General features: G+C 44.8%; 1 protein-coding gene across 1 annotated transcript in view; it reads right to left on the bottom strand.

Annotated features, from left to right (window-relative positions):
* The window catches only part of LOC109919038 (NXPE family member 3-like), a 35,394-nt gene extending 19,948 nt beyond the window's left edge, over positions 1-15,446 (bottom strand). Inside the window, exon 1 of the mRNA XM_048603243.1 lies at positions 15,375-15,446. Coding sequence (XP_048459200.1) covers positions 15,375-15,446 — 72 coding nt within the window. The remainder of the gene's footprint in view (positions 1-15,374) is intronic.
* Positions 15,447-20,160: the final 4,714 nt, after the last annotated feature.

The following is a 20,160-nucleotide window of genomic DNA, read 5'->3' as shown; positions in this document are numbered from 1 at the left end:
TGAGAAGGCCTGAGCACTTGTACTCTTCCTTACGCTAGTCTCATCGTGTGTCCAAGAATCCATAGTGAAGGATGAATCACTAAAATCTCTCACTAAAATGTCTTAGGTAACAGAATGTGGTATATTACATTCCAGTAACTAAGTACAGGTTACACTAACTCTTAGGCACATTAACTATTAAGGCAAGAAGTAGGTAAGAATTATGTGTCTCCACAAGGAGACTAGGCAAGATGCTGTCCATCTAAGCTGGTAAAATTGCCCAAACTGTCTGATGCTTTACCAATGGCTGCAATAAGTATGAGATTGGGCAGAACATCAGCTTAACTTGGATTGACCTTTTCATATCCATTAATTTATAGAACAGCCCAGTTCAGTTTCTGGTCAGTGGTAATCCCAAAGGAGTTTTACGGTGGAGACGTCAACAATGGTTAATGCCTATGATTGTCAATGGGTGATGTTTTGATTCACTCTTTGTTGAGATGGCCATTGTCTGCCAGTTGACACTCAGCAGGCCACGTCTGGATGTTGTCTAGATCTTGCTACATATGGACATAGACCGCTTCAGTATCTGAGGAGTTGCAGATGGTGCTGAACATTGTGCAATCATCAGCGAATATCCCCATTTCTGACCTTAGGATGGAGGGAAGGTCATTGATGAAGAAGCTGTACATGATTGGGTCTAGGACATTACCCTTAAGAACTTCTGCAACAAGTGAAGTTATTGACCTCCAATAAAAACCATTTTCCATTTTGCAAGATATGACTCCATTTACTTTGGCTCTTTAGACAACACCTTTGAAACCTGTAGCCTATAATACCTAAAAGGGCAAGGGCAGCAGATATATGGTAACACCACCACCTCAAGTTCTCTTCCAAACCAGATACAGTCTGACTAGGAACTATATCATTGTTCCTTCACTATTGCTGGGTTTAAATCATCTAACTCCCTCCCTAATGGCATTGTTGGTGGATTGCAGATGTTCAAGAGTGCAACGAACCAACATCTCCTCATGGGCAACTGTGAATGGACGATAAATACTTGGCAAAACCTGCAACACACAGATCTCTAGCACTAGGCTGAAAAGTAAAGTATACAAGGCAGGCACTGAGCTGTCCAGAAAAGATCGGCATTTTGAGAATTTATGATTGATTGGGGATGGTCAGCACGGTTTTGTGCGAAGGAAATTGTGTCTCACAAACTTGATCAAGGCTTTTTGAGAAAGTAACCAAGAAGACTGATGAGGGCAGAATGATAGACATTGTTTATTTGGACTTTAGTAAAGCCTTCGACAAGATTCCACATGGTAGACTAATTAGTTAAGTTAGATCACATGGGATTCAGGGTGAGCTTGTCAATTAGATACAAAATTGACTTGATGGTAGGAGAGAGTGATGGTGGAGGGTTGTTTTTCAGAATGGAAGCCTGTGACCTGCAGTGTTCCACAGGTATCCACTTTCGTTTGTCATTTATGTAAATGATTTGGATGAGAACATAGAAAGCATGATTAATACATTTGCAAATGACACAAAGTGTGGTGTCATAGTGGATAGTGAAGAAGGTTATCTTAACCTTACAAAGGGAACTTTAACAATTGGGTCAATGGGGTGAAGAAGAGTGGCAAAGGGAATTTAATTTGGATAAATGCAAGGCATTGCATTTTGGTAAAACAAACAAAGACAAGATTTATACAACTAAAAGTAGGGCCTTGAGCAATGTTGTAGAACAGAGAGACCTAGGGGTTCAGGTACATAATTCTTGGAAGTTTGCATTACGTATAGATAAGGTGCTTAAGAAGGTATTTAGCATGATGGCCTTCATTGCTCAGATCTTTGAGTATTAGAGTTAGGATGTTATGTTGAGGTTGTACAGGACATTGGTGAGACTTCTTCTGGGGTACTGTATCCAGTTCTGATCTCTCTGCTAAAAGAAGCATATTATTAAGCTGGAGAGGCTTCAGAAAAGATTTAACAGGATGTTGCCAGGAATGGAGAATTTGAGTTATCAAGAAAGGTTAGATAGGCTGGGACCTTTTTCACTGGAGCATAAGAGTTTGACCTTGTAGCAGTTTATGAAATAATGAGGGGTATAGATAATGTAAATGGAAAGCATCTTTTCCTTAGGGTGGGGGATTTCAAGACAGGAAGCATATTTTTAAGGTGAGAGGAGAAAGGTTTTCAGAAGGCATGAGGGTCATTTTTATTTTACACAGAGAGTGGTTCATGTGTGAAATGAACTTCCAAAGGAAGTGGTGAATGCAGTTACGGTTACAACATTTTAAAAACATTTAGATAGGTACATGAATAAGAAATGTTTGGAAGGATATAGGCAGGTAGGTGGGACTTTTTCAGTTTGGGATTGTGGTCAGCATGGACTTGTTGGACAGAAGGGTCTGTTTCCATGCTGTGTTACTCTATGGCCTTATGACTCAATGGATTTGAAGATCTCTAATCACAGCTAACTATGCATTCTCTAATGAGTGGTCAAAATAATCCACATCCTAACAAATAAAAATTGAAAGACCTGCGGATGCCGTAAATCAGAAACAAAAAACAAAAGTTGCTGGCAAAGCTCAGCAGCACCTGTGAAGAGAAATCAGAGTTAACACTTTGGGTCCGGTGCACCCTTCCACAGAACTGATGGTAGCTAGGAAAATGTCAATTTATGTGCAGAAGACAGGGTCGGGAGAGCAAAAGGAGTAAACGATAGGTGGGGATAGAGCCCAAAGAGAAAGAAGAGCACTTGGACAGACAAAGGAGTTGAAAATGATCTGGCTAGGAGGTTGAATAGCTGTTAATGGAAATTGTTAGTGGCTAAGTAGTGTGTAATAGCAAACTATGTGATAACAAGGCCTGGTGTGTGGGTTAGGGGGTTAGGACATAGGAGACTTCAGGCCCTAAAGTTATTTAGCTTGATATTGCATCCGGAGAGCTGCAGGGTCCCCAAGTGGAAAATGAGGTGCTTGCGCTGAGCTTCATTGGAGGACTGTGGCAGGTCTGAGACGGAGATGTTGGCCAGGGAACAGGATAGTGTGTTAAAGTGGCAGACAACTGGAGGTTCACGGTCCTTTTTGCAAGCAGAATGTAGATGTGCTGTGAAGCAGTCACCTGGTCTACGCTTCGCTTCCCCAGTGTAGAGGAGACCACATTGTGAGCAGAGAATGCAGTAGACTAGATTGTGTGAAGTGCAGGTGAAATGCTGCTTCATCTGGAAGGTATGTTTGGGCCCTTGAATACCGAGGAGGGAGGAGATAAATGGGCAGATGTTACACCTGTGGCAGTTATAGGAGAAAGTGCTGCGGGACTGTGGCGGGGGTGTTGAAAGTGAAGGAAGAGTGGACTAGGGTGTCCCAGTGGGAACAGTCCCTCCGGTAGGCGGACAAGGGAAGAGAGAGGAATATGTGTCTGGTGTTAGCATCTTGCTGGAGGTGGTGGAAATGGTGTCTGATGATCTTGTGGATGTGGATGCCGGTGGGACAGAAGATAAGGACAGGGGAACACTATCGCTGTTGCGGGAGGGAAGAGAAGGGGTGAGGGCGGAAGTACGGGAGATGTGTCAGACCCAATTGAGGGCCCTGTCGACAAGGGAGCTGGAGAATCCTTGGTTGAGAAAGAAGGTGGACATTTTGGAGGCTCTCTTGTTGAAATTGGCCTCATCGGAACATATGTGGTGGAGATGGAGGAACTGGGAGAATGGAATTGAATCTTTACAGGAAGCAGAGTGCAAAGATGGTTAGTCCAGGTAGCTGTGGGAGTCGATGGATTTATAGTGGATATTAGTGACCAGCCTATCCCCAGAAATGGAAACAGAAAGGTCAAGAAAAGGAAGGCAGGAGACAGAGACAGACCAGTTAAAGTGAGGGCAAGGTGGAATTTAGAAGGGAAATTGATAAACTTTTCCAATTTTGGACGAGAGAGGGAAGTAGCAATGATGATATCATCGATATATTGGAGAAAGAGCTTTGGGTGGGGGCTAGAATAAGGAATGTTCCATGTACCCCATGAAGAGACAGGCATAACTAGGGCCCATGCGGGTACACATGGCTGCTCCTCTGACCTGAAGAAAATGAGAGAATTTGTTGAGGGTGAGGACAAGCTCGGCCAAGCAGAAGAGGGTGGTGGTAAGTGGAGATGGTTCAAGCCTTTCCTTCAGGAAGAAGCGGAGAGCCCCGAGACCATCCTGGTTGGGGGTGAATGTTTAAAGGGATGGCACATCCATGGGGAAAGAGGAGGTGGCTGGAGCCTGCAAACTGAAAATTCTGAAACTGGCATAAAGCTCCAGAGAAATTTTGGAAGTACATGGGCAGGAACTGGACCAGGGAGACAAGAGTAAGTCAAAGTAGGAAGAGATGAGTTCTGTGGGGCAGGAGCAAGCATAAATAGTGGGTCTGCCCAGACAGTCTTGTTTGACGATTTTTGGAAAGCAGTAGAAGGGAGCTGTGCGGGGCTGGGGTCTATCAGCTTGGAGGCTGTGGGGTGGAGATCGCCTGATGAAATGAGGTCACTGACCGTACTAGATACAATGGCCTGATGTTCCATAGTGGGGTCATAGTCCAAGGAAAGATAGGAGGAAGTATCTGAGTGCTGGTGCTCAGCCTCTGCAATGGAGAGGTCAGTATGCCAGACTACAACAGCACCATCCTTATCGGCAGGCTTAATAACAAAGTCAGGGTTAGATCTGAGTGCAACGAGTGTAGTCAGTTCAGAAGGAGATAGGTTGGATTGGGTGAGGGGGTAGAGAAACTGAGGTGAACAATGTCACGATGATAGTTCTCAATGAACAGATCGAGCGCAGGTATAAGGCCGGAGGGAGGGGTCCAGGTGGAGGGAAAGTGTTGGAACTGGGCGAAGGGGTCTGTGGGATGGGGATAGGACTTTTGTCCAAAGAAATGGACATGGAAGTAAAGACAGTGGAAGAAGATTTTGACATCATGTCATGCCCGAAATTTATTAAGGTGCGGACGTGGAAGGATAAAGCTGAGACCTTTGCTGAATACAAAACATTCAGCATCGGAGAACAGAAGGTTGGGAGGGATGGTGAATACCTGACAGGAGGTAGTGTTGATGGAGGGAAGGGGACGGGAGGAAGCTTCTAAAGGGCCATGTGTGTCTCTGAGTTGTTGCATCTTGTGTGACTTGATGCCTGAAAAGAAGAGAAAAAAATTCTTATTAGCACATCAAATGAGCTAAGGATGAAGTGGAACTGCGAAGTGGTGCAATCCTGAGTCAGTGTGTTGCGATGCTGTTGGAGAGAAAGGTTGAGAGTGCGCATGTGATGCCGCATGGCACTGAGTGTGGATCTCAGGATGCACCGAGAGCAGCTGTCCATGGAACATTGAACATCACGGAGATATCTGTGATCCTGGCTGGATTCAAAGCACAAGGGATGAAACTTCAGTTGGAATTCACTTGGGGTGAGTCTGAGCTAGAAGCAGTCACTGAGGAATGTGATATGGCTGTGGAAACAAGTTTTAGCAAATACCTGGTCAAACACCAGGAGTGACAGTGAAATTAATGTCAGTGGACAAGTAAAAAGATTGGAACGGAAATGTATTATGAGGCTTGCTTCAACTCATGTTATAGATAAAAATCACTTTGTAATCTAGCTAGAAGAGTCACTTGTAATTAACAAGATGTAGTTTATTGCATGTTCGTAACTAATTATGGTGTACATTGATTTGATTGGCTTTGTTCCAGAGATTTTGAAGAGAACCAGATGCTAGGTCTCAATTTCTTGTGATCCTAAATCGTTTTGCCCACTGCTACATATGACATCATCATAGTGGATGGTGGTATGGAACATCTCCGTGTTAACCCTTTCAGACACATTCAGACTGAAGGAGTAAGTAAAGAGATTAACAACACAACAAATTCCACAACAACTCTGATAAGGAAGTGGACCTTTAGACCAAACTTTACACAATCAGGATGAAACATCCGCTGAAACAACAAATCCTGCACATGAAAACAATAGCAGGACTAACTGTCACCCGCTTTGCAAGACACTGGGAACAGGTTAAAGAACTGTGTACATGACTTGAGGGGGAGGTTGGCACGTGACAGCAAATGTATATAACCTTTGAAATCGTCTGTAATAGCTGAGAAGTTTTGGTGAGGCCCCTTTGAGGTCCCTGCTTCTCCCAAAAGCTTTTGTTAATAAACTGTGTTTGACTCACTGTAGAATCGTACTTGGTAATATTTTACCGACAACAAATTGGCGTAGTTGGCAGGATTCTGTCCACGGTCCGGGCAGTGTGGCCACGGCCCGGACACCGGGACAGGATACCGAACACAAAGTTAAGTGAGTTGGACCACAGTATTCAATAATCTGTTGAGTGTGAATGTGAGACTGTCTGTTGTTTGAGTTGAGCAAAAACGGACAAGGAGGTACCCGTCTCTAACACGCAGCCTGAACCGGTTGTTAAGAAGAGATTCCCCCACGCGAAGGTCAGGACCCTAAAGTGGGCGTAGAGATTGGAGAAGAGGTACCTGGGATGTGATACTCAAACGTAACATGAGAGTGTAATGTTGTGAGACCGCCGAGAGAGAATTGAAATAAGTGGGATAGGGGACTTGATCACTCCCACAATAGGTACTGCCGGACTCCGATAGGAACAACCCCGAGTGAGACGCAGCCGGTGGGAAAACACAAACAGGGCGTGGCCGGTGGGTTAAACGCAGTCGAGAGATCGGGGGAGATCATGAGTATAAACCTATCATTTATCATGGCGGGGAAGGAAGATCAATGGGGACCCCCGGGGTCTCTCATTAATCAATATATGACAGATAGACATTCACTCATTAAACAGATGAAAAAGGGGGGTTGGGATCCGTCCCAGGCCCTAGAACGACAGCGAGATTGGCTCTTAGGACAGAAGAAAGATAGGTCAAAGAAAACCGCAGTCCTTTTAGTACATCAATTGGCCTGCCTTATAGGGCAAACATCAGAATCCACAAGGAGGCGGACAGAGGAAATAAGGATCCTAGAATCACGAATTAGGGAATTAGAAAAAAGGAACCAGTTCTTAGCAGAGGGTCAGTGGGGACCCTTGCCCCCATACCATCCCAGGGAAGGGCCTACTGCCCCAGAGGAGAGTCTGAGTGAGGAAGTTAACCTCGCCCCGGTAACCTGGGGCGGGACCCTGGCAGCCCCAACCGCAAGATATCAGCCCTTCACACCAGGAGAAAGACAACAGATATTGGCGTCCCTGGGAAAGTTACAACCTAGAAGCGCCAATGCAAAATTCTGGGCCAAATTAGACACTATTTGGGTGGGGCACCAATTACACTTGCGAGATATACACCAACTTGTCCAAGCGGCTTGACCGCAAGACAAATGGCAGTTAATGGGGGACGGATCTGGTCAGGCTGATGCCACAAATCAAGCTAAACACGATTACCGATGTGGACGGTGGACTCATGCCGTAGAATTAACAGCCGAAAGAGAGGCACAAGACGAAGCCTTTAACCGCTTTAAGGCCGAAATCCAACGGGTCCTGGGAAATGCCCCCACCAATTGGTCCAAAATCACAAACACAAAACAACAGAAGGGAGAAGGGGCATCTGAATATGGGGAACGATTGTTCAGGGTATATCAAGAATGTTCAGGGATGCCAGATACAAACCGTACTGACAGGGCATTTATACAGGCATTCAAAGATGGGTTATCACCCGCTCACCAGGCAATCCTGAAGATGGGGGTAATTGCCACCAGAGATTATGACGAGTTGGTAGAATGGGCATCTGGAATTAAAGAAGGGATGGGAGAAAGACCCCCCATTCGACTAAATAGGTGCCGTGACAAAGATAAAACCGAAATCCACTTGCCACAACTGCGGCAAGACGGGGCACTTTTCCAGGGAATGTAGAGCCCCAAAACAGAACAAAGGGAGGTCTGGAAGCACTTGCCAACATTGCAGCAAGAAGGGCCACTCTGAGGGGAAAACATGGTAAACCAACAACCGCAACTTCTCAAAGGGAGACGGACTGACATCCGGCAGCCCCCTCGGGCACGGGTAATAAGGAAGGTAGAATTTACGTGTCTGCACTAGTAGGGGGCAGACAATGTGGGATGCTGGTGGACACAGGAGCCTCCATATCTATCACTGACCTACCCCTGCCCACAACTAACAAAATGATCTATGTAAAGGGCATTAGCAGGCAAAAAACCCCTGCGTACTTGAGCGAAACCACTTTCGTGGAAATTAATAATTTGTATATGCCAATGCGATTTTATGCATGTAAAAATAATGAAGGAACTATCATGGGAAACGATTTGATGAAAGAGTATGAGGTACTAATAGATTGCGGGAAAGGCAAATTAATTTGGCCCCGTCCCGATGGGAGAAAGGAGAAAATGGGAGCCTATGCAAGCCATTTGGAAATTGTCCAAGCCGCATCTGCGACAGGACGTGATGGCAGTTGGAGGACAATGGGTTTGGCGCCATTTGCACCTCCATCCCAGGGGTATGGGCAGAAACTAAACTAGATACCGGGCTAATTAAAATCGACCCCATAGTAGTAGAAGGCCCAGAACATAAACCACACCGACAGTACCCCATCAAACCGGAGGCTAGGAGGGCAGTTGTGGAAATCGTTGAAGGGCTAGTGGAAAGGGGAATTCTCCGAGAAGCCACAAGTACCACCAATTCCCCCACCTGGCCAGTGAGTAAGCCTGATGGAAGTTACTGACTCACAATTGATTACACAGCCCTGAATAAGGTCACACCGAAGTTGTACCCCATTGTGGCCAGCCCATCCACAATCTTGAACAGGCTCTCCCCGGCCCACAAAATCTTTACTGTACTGGACATTGCCAATGGATTCTGGTCTATCCCACTCCGTCGTGACTCCTAAGATAAGTTTGCATTTACCGTCGGGGACAAGCAGTACACGTGGACCCGACTCCCCCAGGGATTCCATAACAGCCCGGCCATCTTTCACCAGGCAATGAGCGATATACTCAGGGAAATCGAACTGCCCCACGGCAGCATGATACTCCAATATGTAGATGACATCTTACTGGCCTCGGAGTCCAAACCTGGCCACCAAGAGACACTATGCCTAGTCCTGAAACACTTGGAGGACAAGGGTCTTAAAGCAAGTCCGAAGAAAGCCCAGATAGGGAAAACTAAGGTCCTGTACCTGGGACATCTGATCTCCCAAGGCACAAAAGAAATGCCTGTGGATAAGAAAACCGCTATACAACAAATGCCACGACCAGGGACAGTCCGTGGTGTGAGGAAAATTTTGGGCTTGTTTAATTACTGCAGGAATTTTATCCCTGAGTTTGCCAAATTGGTAGAACCAATACAACGACTGGTAAAAGGGGGGAAACCAGCCATGGACCCCGTGGATTGGGGGCCTGAACAAGATGAAACTTATACAAAACTAAAAGCGGAGTTAATGTCAGCTCCAGGACTGGGACTGCCTGTAAAGACTTCCACATTTATTGTAATAATGAGGGAGGATTGTACTCAGCGCTGGTGACCCAGGTCCATGGAGACAAACAACGACCCATAGGGTACTACTCTACTGCAGAAGGACCCGTGGTGAACGGTCTACCCAGGTGTATAGCCGCCTTGGACTGTGCCGCATGGGCCGTGAGGGTTAGTGAGCCAATAGTAATGACAGGGAATATTATTTTACATACCAAACACACCCTGGTAGAAATGTTGAATACGGGGAGATTATGGTCCGTCTCTTACATGAGAAGGGCAAAGTGGGAAGCGGTCCTCCTGCCACCTACCAAATCTATAATCATTTTGCGGGACACCTGGGAGAACCCAGTGGAAGGCATATTAGGAGATGGTGAGCCACACGAATGTGGGAATGTAGATGATGAGGTAGAAGAAAGGAGGATAAAAGATGTGCCCCTGGAGGCACCAGACGAAATCCTGTTTGTGGACAGCTCTCTGAAATATGCACATGGGTCGCCACGAACAGGATGGGCGGTAGTTAAAGCGGACCTACGAGTAGTCCGAGCAGGGAGGATAGAAGGAGGCCTATCAGCCCAGGTAGCAGAGCTAGTTGCCCTGACCCAGGCCTTCATGGAGGCGGCGGGGAGAAGGGTTAATATTTACACTGACAGTAGATATGCATTTGGAATTGTACATGATTACATGACTGTTTAGGGAAGAAGGGGATTTGTTACCACGGGAGGCATTCCGATTAAACATGGACAAATAATAGAGACCTTACTAGAGGCCAGCGAGCTCCCATTGGAGGCTGCGGTGCTGAAGGTCAAGGCCCACCAGAGGGAGCCAGACAAACAAAATCCCGAGTGGCACATTTTTAAAGGGAACCAGGCTGCTGACAAAGCAGCTCAGTCAGCCCTGGAGACAGAGGATATCCAACCCTTATCAGCCACATTTGCTGAGGATGGCCCCACCATTAGTATTACCCAGCTACACGCAGACACCCCTGAAGGAGAACGCGCTAGGTGGAAGGCACAAGGGGCTACACCGGACAAAAGGGGTGTCTGGAGATTGAACGACAAGGTCATGGCCCCCGAGTGCGTCCAACACACCCTCATGCAATTACACCATGGGGTGTCCCATTGGGGGCGAGACGCCATGATCACCAGTATCGGAAAAGAATGGTGGTGGAAAGGCATGGGCAGGGACATAGCGCGATACTGTCACCGTTGTGTGACATGTGCCCAGCACAACCCGGGCAGGCCCGTCAAGATCAGAATGGGACACCAGCCACGCCTGAAGGGGCCCTGGGTACATATACAGATAGATTTTACGGGACCTCTTCCCCAGTCCCATGGGAAGACATATTGCCTGGTAATTATTGACAAATTTACCAGATGGGTAGAGGCGTATCCAACTCGGAATTGCTCAGCTAACACAGTAGCTAGGATCCTGGCTGAAGAAGTCATCCCCAGGTGGGGGGTGCCGCTCCAGATTGACTCTGACCAGGGGACCCATTTCACTGGAAGAGTGGTAAAAACCATATGCCAGCTGATGGGCATCAAACAGAAATTCCACATACCCTACCATCCCCAAAGCTTGGGCATGGTGGAGCGTATGAACAGAACCCTTAAAACTTCCCTGGCGAAAGCTGTGCAAGACTCTGGTAAACGATGGACAGAGGTCCTGCCTGCGATACTGATGAGACTAAGGGCTACCATGAGTCGCACAACCGGATTAACCCCTACAAATTGATGACCGGCAGAGCAATGCAACTGCCCGTGTCAATCATAACGGGGGGTTCCAACGTCGGCCTGCTCCGAGATAGAATATGACGCTATGTGCTGGAACTGAGCGCCCAGTTGAAGGTTTGGTGCAAAACTGTGAGGGACAGACAGGAAGGACAAGATGAACAGAGGGAATTAGAGGATTGTCCCAAGGTCCCATCGGCAGGTCGCAAGGTTACGGTGAAGACCCTACCCGGAAAACCTGGGTTCACCCCCAAATGGAATGGCCCCTATGAAGTTATCATCAGTGGAGACACTTGTGCTTGCATAGATATGCGAGGGAAGGGCGTCTGGAAACACTGGTCCCAACTTAAAGAATACGCGGACACCAATTGAGACCCTGAATGATATGTTTGATTCACAGAACGACCCTCTACTAGACCTCCAAGCAAGCTGATCAGGACCGTGGGAAGTCGTGCCCGGGCGGTATAGCCTTTGGAACATTGTTAACATAGAGTGATAAGATACAGTTTTCGCCATTTGAGTTTAAACATGTTTAAGATGATGTATGTGGTCACGATGTTCTGTATAGTCACGGTTGCAGGGGTGTTGGGATTAGAGGATAACTTGTTTTACAAGACCCACATACATCTACACGGTAATCGGACCGTGTGCTACCCACTTGCCCGGTCAGTCGAGGCGTTGTTTGTAGCCACCCCTGGATGGACCCCCTTTGACCTATACACAGCAGATACGCTAAACGCACCCTGTGTGGGCCAAACCGGTACATACTGACGAGGTATACAAGGGAGATGTGTAGAGCTGATAAACTCAAAGTCCCCCAATTGTGCAGGAACTCGGGGAAAGTACGGCACAACATGTTCAAACCCGCTAAGTTACCTGCTTTGCTTCTCAGGACAGGGATGGGGGTGCGCGTACGCTCTCGTCCCCAAGAACGCCTCCTGTGTGCAGACGCAGTGCTCCCGCCGGCATTGCCAAATGCACGGAGGCCTGTTTACGTGCACTCGTGATGAGCAACAATGTCTAAACGTAACTGCAGGTAGACAGTTTATTTGTGGACAGTGCAACGGGACCCATGTTAGTTCAGCCGCATGGATGTATCCATTTGATACCTACCAACTGGGGGGGTCAGGCGGAAACTCCAGCCAGCCAAGGAACTGGTGGTACAAACAGTTCATGCAGGAAAATAATCAGGAGGTCAAATGCTATCGAGTGAAGAAAGGCTTTGTGTTCCTCCTCAATGGGACCTTCACAACAGCCACACCAACCCTCCCAGTCCTCTTTGCAGTAGGGACAATAGGACCGCTTACCGTCCTGTGCCCCCAGAGAGGACACACCCGTAGGAAGATAGTGACCCGAGCCATTAGTGAGAAATTCTGTGCAGACTGGGAGGACTCAGTAACACTGGGGTGCTCACTTGGCTACGGGTTCCTCGGGGCCCTGTCTCTGGGGGGAGCAGCGGAAGTCATTAGTGCCAAAAATAGGAACTACCTCGTCTGTGGACTGACCATCCTGGGAAATAGCACGGCAAAGGGGTTGGATGCTATAAACCGAGAGCTTGCCAATTTACGACTCTATGCGCAGCAGACCCAGTATGCCGTCGATTACCAGTTAGCCCAGCAGGGCGGGGTGTGCACGATAGTATGGGACAAGTGTATAACACACGTTACGGATGAATCCTATAACATCACCCAGGCCATTAATGATATAAGAAAGCAGCTTGATGACTTCAGGCAAGGCCCCGGGAAAGGAGACGGTTGGCTCGAATGGTTCCTAGGTGGATCTTGGGGGACATACCTGCTGCATGCTTTGATTATACTGATTATAATCGTTATTGCTTGCTGTGTTGTTATGGCTGTCTTTAATTCGTGCTGTAAAATCTTAACTGCAAGAATTATGCCAGGTTCAAGTGTGCACACCGACAAGACTGTTGAGCGCCCCTTGATGGGTGACACGGAGACACTCGAACAATGGCTGTAAGTGGTCTAGAAGCCATAAGTACTCATGACTCTGACCACAAGCGGGGACTGAAGGAGTAAGTAAAGAGGTTAACAACTGAAAGAGTAAGTAAAGAGATTAACAACACAACAAATTCCACAACAACTCTGATAAGGAAGTGGACCTTTAGACCAAATTTTACACAATCAGGATGAAACATCCGCTGAAACAACAAATCCTGCACATGAAAACAATAGCAGGACTAACTGTCACCCGCTTTGCAAGACACTGGGAACAGGTTAAAGAACTGTGTACATGACTTGAGGGGGAGGTTGGCACGTGACAGCAAATGTATATAACCTTTGAAATCGTCTGTAATAGCTGAGAAGTTTTGGTGAGGCCCCTTTGAGGTCCCTGCTTCTCCCAAAAGCTTTTGTTAATAAAGCTGTGTCTGACTCACTGCAGAATTGTACTTGGTAATAGTTTATCTACAACACAGACCTATGGACAACCATATTTCAGCTATCTCAATGTATAAGTAACATTGGGATCCTTTGATTAGCTTCTGGCTAAGAAATCCTCCAATTTTCTTTAAAGATCTCATGATTGGTGGCCCTTAAGCTCCTTGTCTTGGATATGGACATGCAAAGGCTGCTATTTCGCTGTCTGCTCCTTTAGCTTCTGTGGAGTGATTTTCATGTTAGCTATTCAAGATACTTAGCCATAATGCTCAGTGAGGACCTCTGCAGATTTCCTCGACAAGCTGCAAGGTACAGCGAATTCTCCAGCTGCTCTTCCCTTACAAAACCCAAATGAATTGCTGCTTCTTTCAGCAAATAAAACCTCCAGAGAAAGGTGACTTGCCTTAGATTTAAACAGAAATGTGAAACAATTATTTTTTCCTCCATCACCACTCTTTGATTCTGCAAAGCACATGAATAAGTTCTATTGATATTTCTATTGCTATGGATCTGATTGCGTGTCTTCATTTCCCAGTGCCTTGATTGCACGCTCAGAGATTGATCATTTATTGTTCAATATTTTCACTATGAACTCTGGCCTTGCAAGACCAACGTATGTTAACTTTTAAATGTGATAAATCCAAACGTTTTTGAGTTGCATTTTCATCAGAATTGCTTTTCAGTTTCTCAGTCAGATGCCTCCACTTGCCTACAGATAAAAGGTAGATGCTTAAAGCCAAAGATTATACTCTAAAACAAATAAAACATAAACTAGGCTTTCACAACAATGAAGAGGAGAAATTTCTTCTCTTGATAGTCAGTAATCTTTTGCGTTTTCTTCCTTAGACAAGAGTGGAGGCTGAATTATTGAATATATTCAAGGGTAAGTTAGGCAGGTTGTTGATTACAAAGAACTCAAGCATTATTGGGGCAGGCAGAAAAATTGAGTTAAGGTCAAAGTTAGATCAGCCATGATTGTATTGAATAGAGAAGTAGATATGATGAGCCAAATAGCCAAGTCCTGGCAAAGTCCTCTCAAAGCCCACTAGTCTGATCATCATTAATTCATTAGATAACAAGGTGTAGAGCTGGATGAACACAGCAGGCCAGGCAGCAAGGGAGGAACAGGAAAGCTGACGTCTCGGGTCCGGACCCGAAACGTCAACCTTCCTGCTCCTCTGATGCTGCCTGGCCTGCTGTGTCCATCCAGCTCCACACCTTGTTATCTCAGACTCCAGCATTGGCAGTTCCTACTATATCTGTGAATCATTAATTCATTGCTCCTTAGTTTCTTGTGTTAGTTAGATAATGACAAATCAAAACTGGCTTGCCTAATTATCTACCCTTAAAGGTGTAAATAGCAGGCTCTAATTGCATTGTTCCTTGTAGCCGAAAAGAACACCAGCAAAGAATGGGAACATGTTTGCTGCCTATGTGTAGGGAGACATTACAAGAATAAAATTTGGGAGAAAATGTGACCGTCATTTACCAAAGGCAAAACATTGGCTTCCTTAATGGAAACATATATGTTGGATGAGGGCAAGTTAGCCTGCGAGCACTTAATGCTAAGTGTCATATCACATATGACTAATAGCCAGGCAGATAAAGAAGTAGTTAAAAAACAGGTCTGTTGAATCTTAACTCAGAAAGTTAATTATTGTTTCAGGAGAAGGGGAGGAAAGAAATGTAAGTGATGACAATAGCAACAAAACGAGCACAATCACCCATTATGAAAGTAAAAGGCAAAGTATAACAATCATCCTAAGACCAGCCAACTGGACTGGATAATCAGCATAGCTATATATCCCCAATACCTTCATGCAGTCCATACTTAGAATCAGCAGCAAAAATGTCATCAGCTGGAAAGTGGACTGGCGTACAGACATGGTGGGTAGTTGAGGGCTCACAATTGACTTATATCTCTAATCAACTTGCAACTTCTTTTATCTGAAAGAAAGAAATGGGAAAATGAAGAACTAAATAAGAAACTGGCATCAAAGTTCTGTGGGTAATAGGAAGGCAAATGGAATATTGGTCTTTATTTTAAAGGGAATGGAGTATTAAAATAAGGAGACTTTCCTGAAACTATACTAACCAAGCCACTGCTGGAATACTGTGAACAGTTTTGGGCCCCTTATCTAAGTAATGATATACTGAGATTGGAGGCAGTCCACAGAAGGTTCACTAAGCTGATCCTGAGTTTGGAGGGATCGTCTTAAGAGGGAAGGGTGAGTAGATTGTACCTGTACTCATTGGAATTTAGAAAAATGAAAGATAACTTTATTGAATATGCAAGATATTTAAGGAACTTGATGGGGTATATGCAGGGAGGTTGCTTCCCTTATTGGAGAGTCTAGAAACAGAGGGCATAATCTCAGAAGATGGAGTTGCCTATTTAAGACAGAAATGAGGAAGAATTTCTTTTCTCAGAGGGTAGTGAATCTGTGGAATTATTTTCTGCAGAAGGCTATAGAGGCTGGGTTGTTAAGTATATTCAAAGCTGATAGACAAATTTTTAATCAGTAAACGGAATCAAGGATTATGAGGATTTAAGGCAGGAAAGTGGAGGTGAGAATTATCAGATCAGCCATGATCTCATTGAATAGCAGGGCAGACTGGATGGGCTACTTCTCATCTTGTGCCTTATTGTCTTATAAATCTGGGCAGCAGTTTAATTATCTTAACTTCTGCATGCTTATTTGTATCGTACTTTTATAGCACAATGATTGCAACTTACATATAAGCAGCAGTGCCTACTTTGTCAGCATGGCGTCATAAAGAAGAGCCCTTGGCTTTATGCCTAGAGAAAAAGAGTGCCAAAATACAGCTAATGTTTAACTCTGGGAAGATAATAGTTAAATGACAATTGTGTGTAGCTTTGGGCACAGGAAGGGTACAGGGAAAAAATGCAAAGGGGGCACGGTGGCTCAGTGGTTAGCACTGCTGCCTCACAGCGCCAGGGACCCAGGATCGATTCCACCCTTGGGTGACTGTCTGTGTGGAGTTTGCACATTCTCCCAGTGTCTCCGTGGGTTTCCTCCGGGTGCTCTGGTTTCCTCCCATAGTCCATAGATGTGCGGGCTAGGTGGATTGGCCATGCTAAATTGTCCATAGTGTTCAGGGATTTGTAGATTAGGTGGGTTATATATACAGAATCCCTACAGTGTGGAAACAGGCCCTTCAGCCCAACAAGTCCACACTGACCCTCAGACATCCCACCCAGACCCATCCCACTAGAACCCAACTAACCTACACATCCCTGAACACTTTGGGCAATTTAGCATGGTTAATCCACCTAACCTACATATCTTTGGACTGTGGTAGGAGGGAGGATACGGGGATGGGCCTAGATGGGATACTCTGAGGGCCAGTGTGGACTTGTTGGGCCAAAGGGCCTGTTTCCTCACTGTAGGGATTCTATGATAATTCTCCAGAATATTACATGTTTTGGAACTGTACCCATCCAGGCAATTAGAGAGCATTCGATCACCCTCCTGACTTGTGTTTTTTGGCTTGCGGTTAGGCATTGAGGAGATAGGAGGTGTGTTAATCTGCTGCAGAATTCTCAACATCTACAAGGATGTTGGTGGTATGGGACTCAGTGATAGGAATGCCGTTGAATTTCAAGGGGTAATGGTTAGATTCTTATTTGTTAAAAGTGGTCATTGCCTGGGAGTTGTGTGATGTGAATGTTACTTTCCACTTATCAGTCCAAGCCTGGATATTGCCCAGTTCTTGCTGTATTTGGGCATGGAACTGCTTCAGTACCTGAGGAGCCACATATGGTGCAATCATCACTGAACATTCACTCTTTTGACTATATGATGGAGGGAAAATTATTGATGAAGCAACTGAAGGTGGTTGAGCATAGGATGCTATTCTGAGGACTTCCTGAGGCTGAGATGATTAATCTCCAGCAGCCACAGCCATTTTCTGTGCTAGGCATAACTTGTACTAACGGATAGATTTTCACCCTGCAGAGAAGGGTTCAAGCTAAATAAGAGAGGCAAGGGATCAAATGTGTAAATATGTTGTATTTCACAGAGTGGAGGCATGGTAAATAAAATTGTAATATGGGAAATTAGGATCAAAAATTGGCAGAAAAGATGCTAGAAACATATATATAAATATATATATATGTATATGTATGTGTAAAACAGAATTATGAGAACTGGAAAATTGAACTACTTGGGTGTTACTGAGTTGAAGCGGAATTTATCATGTGATTTCTTAGAAAAAGTTGAGTCAAGGAGTTTATTTTAGTTTATTTGCTGTTTATTAGAAATAAACTGTTCACGGGAGAAGGTGAAAACCTAAAGTTTTTAAGAGTAGAGATTGCATTTGGGGCCTTAACGGCTTGATAAACAAACTTGAAGGAGAAATCATAGGATCTTTGCTGCCATTACATAGCGACAGCCAATGGACTTCTGGTTTTTGTTTCAGCAAGGATTTTAGCAAAGCTGTCAGGAGGGAAAACATTTCCATTTCTCTCTCAGTGAAAGATAAAAGATAAAACTGTTAAAGAGTAAAAGAAAACCAGCTGAAGCAATTATCTCAGTGAAGTATCTATTGGGAATCAGAGAATGTTCCAGAAATCAATATTCCTGATCTCCTCATAAACTTTGAAAGCTGAACTGTTAACATAATCCAACAATCTTGGCTGAACCAAATTTTCATTCAAACTGAGGGTCTTTTATCACTTTGTGACCAGTAGCAACTTGATCTTGTTGACTGGAAACCAAAGGAACTGTAGTAAGTCAAGTCATTCTGCCATTTTAATTTGGACTCTTGATCTACAGTGTGTAGTGTGTTCTCTTTTCCCTTTTTTTTTCCAATCCATAATACCCCTGCAGCATCGTGACTTGTTCTGTCTGTGTATTAATGTGTATTTTAGGATTGAGTGGGATATAGTTTAATTAAACCTAATAGTTTACATGACAGCTAGTTTTGCCATTCGTAACGCATAAGCTTCTTTCTTCATAAACAAGCTGTTTTTGAGTTGAGGAAACCTGGTGAATGTCTCTTTTGATTGAGATAACAATAATAAATTGAAAAAAAATGACTGTATTGGTAATTAAATAAACCATTTGCACTTATGGTACAATTTGTGGATTATTGGGCTTCGATTACTAGTGCAGTCCTCCTGTTAGAGTTACAGCCAGAAAGAAAAAATCTAATACTGCACCTGCAGACAAGACTGTATGCTACAAAGATAAGAAAAAGACAAAACTAATGGCTCTGTATCAGAATGTGCATAGCATTCATAACAAATTAAACAATTAAAATTTGATTGCACAAATTGAAGTACAGATAGTTCCTGTCGCTGGGTTGCGAATGTGTTCCGTCCCTGAATCCATTAACAAGTCGAGTTGTATGCAAGTTGGAACACAATGCAGGACAATATAAAATACCTGTTGTAAGTACAGGAATTGTTCTTATGTCAGATCTTTAAAATTATACCGGTGTATGGGATTGCGTTCGTGAGTATGAGCAATTGTAAGTAGGATGTTCGTCAATTGGGGACCCTTGCAAACAAATACGATCTACTACAGAGACGTGGCTGCAGAATGACAAGTGTATATTCCTCAACATTGAGCAGCATTTGACATTCAAGATGGTTAGGAAATTACAAAAAGATAGAGGGGGTAGCACTGTTAGTAGCATTTGTGCAATAGTTGAAGATGAGCTTGCTATTGGGGATCAGGTTGGAGAATCATTGGGTAGAGACGAGGAATGTAGGGCAAAAGTTCACTAGTGGGTGTGTTTACAGTCCCTCTAACAGTAAACTCAATGTTGGACAAAGTAAATGAGAAGAAATATGTACCCTTATGTTAAAGGGATGGCAATAATCATGGATAATTTTAATCTCTGCAAATCGTAGCAGTAGTGTATGCCATCTACAGATGCACCACAAACATTCCACAAAGATCCTCAGATATCACCTTTCAAACCCCTGACCAATTCCATTCGGAAGGCCAAGAGCAGTGGATACATGGGAACACCACCACCAGCACATTTTCCTCCAAGCCAGTCACCATCTTGACTTTGAACTATATCACAGTTCTTTCAGTACCATTGGGTTCAAATCCTGGAATCCCCGTCCTAGTGACATTGTGGGTCTACCTACAGCACAGGGACTGCAGCAGTTCAAGAAGGCAGCTCACCACTATCTTCACAAGGGCAATTTATGATGGGCAATAAATCCTGGTCCAGCCAGTGACACCCATATCTCATGAATGAATAGAAACAATGCATTCCCATTTTCATGTGAAGTAGTTTGTTGAATGAGATTCACAGTGTCCAGTACAACATGGCTCACAGCAACTTTTCTCAACCAATACCTGTTACTGCACTCCACCTTATTAATTACATAGTCAGGTTCTTGGGCATCTTTCTGATGGATTCGCACAGCAGGAGGAATGGAAGTGCTCACCACTTCTGGGCTTTTCTATGTAAATCCTGGCTGTGCACCACTGGAAGCTAGGAACTATCCCTTCCACTGTGGTATTTGAGCCCTAACATTGCAGACATGACCTAGAGGATAGGAAGACTCACTCCCCACTTTATAGATGGGAACCTCGAGCTGTTGGTGGACGGGAT

The sequence above is a fragment of the Rhincodon typus genome, chromosome 11, assembly GCF_021869965.1.
Source record: "Rhincodon typus isolate 14 chromosome 11, sRhiTyp1.1, whole genome shotgun sequence".
In the NCBI taxonomy this organism is placed as follows: Eukaryota; Metazoa; Chordata; class Chondrichthyes; order Orectolobiformes; family Rhincodontidae; genus Rhincodon; species Rhincodon typus.
This window is presented reverse-complemented; position numbering and strand designations above follow the sequence as displayed.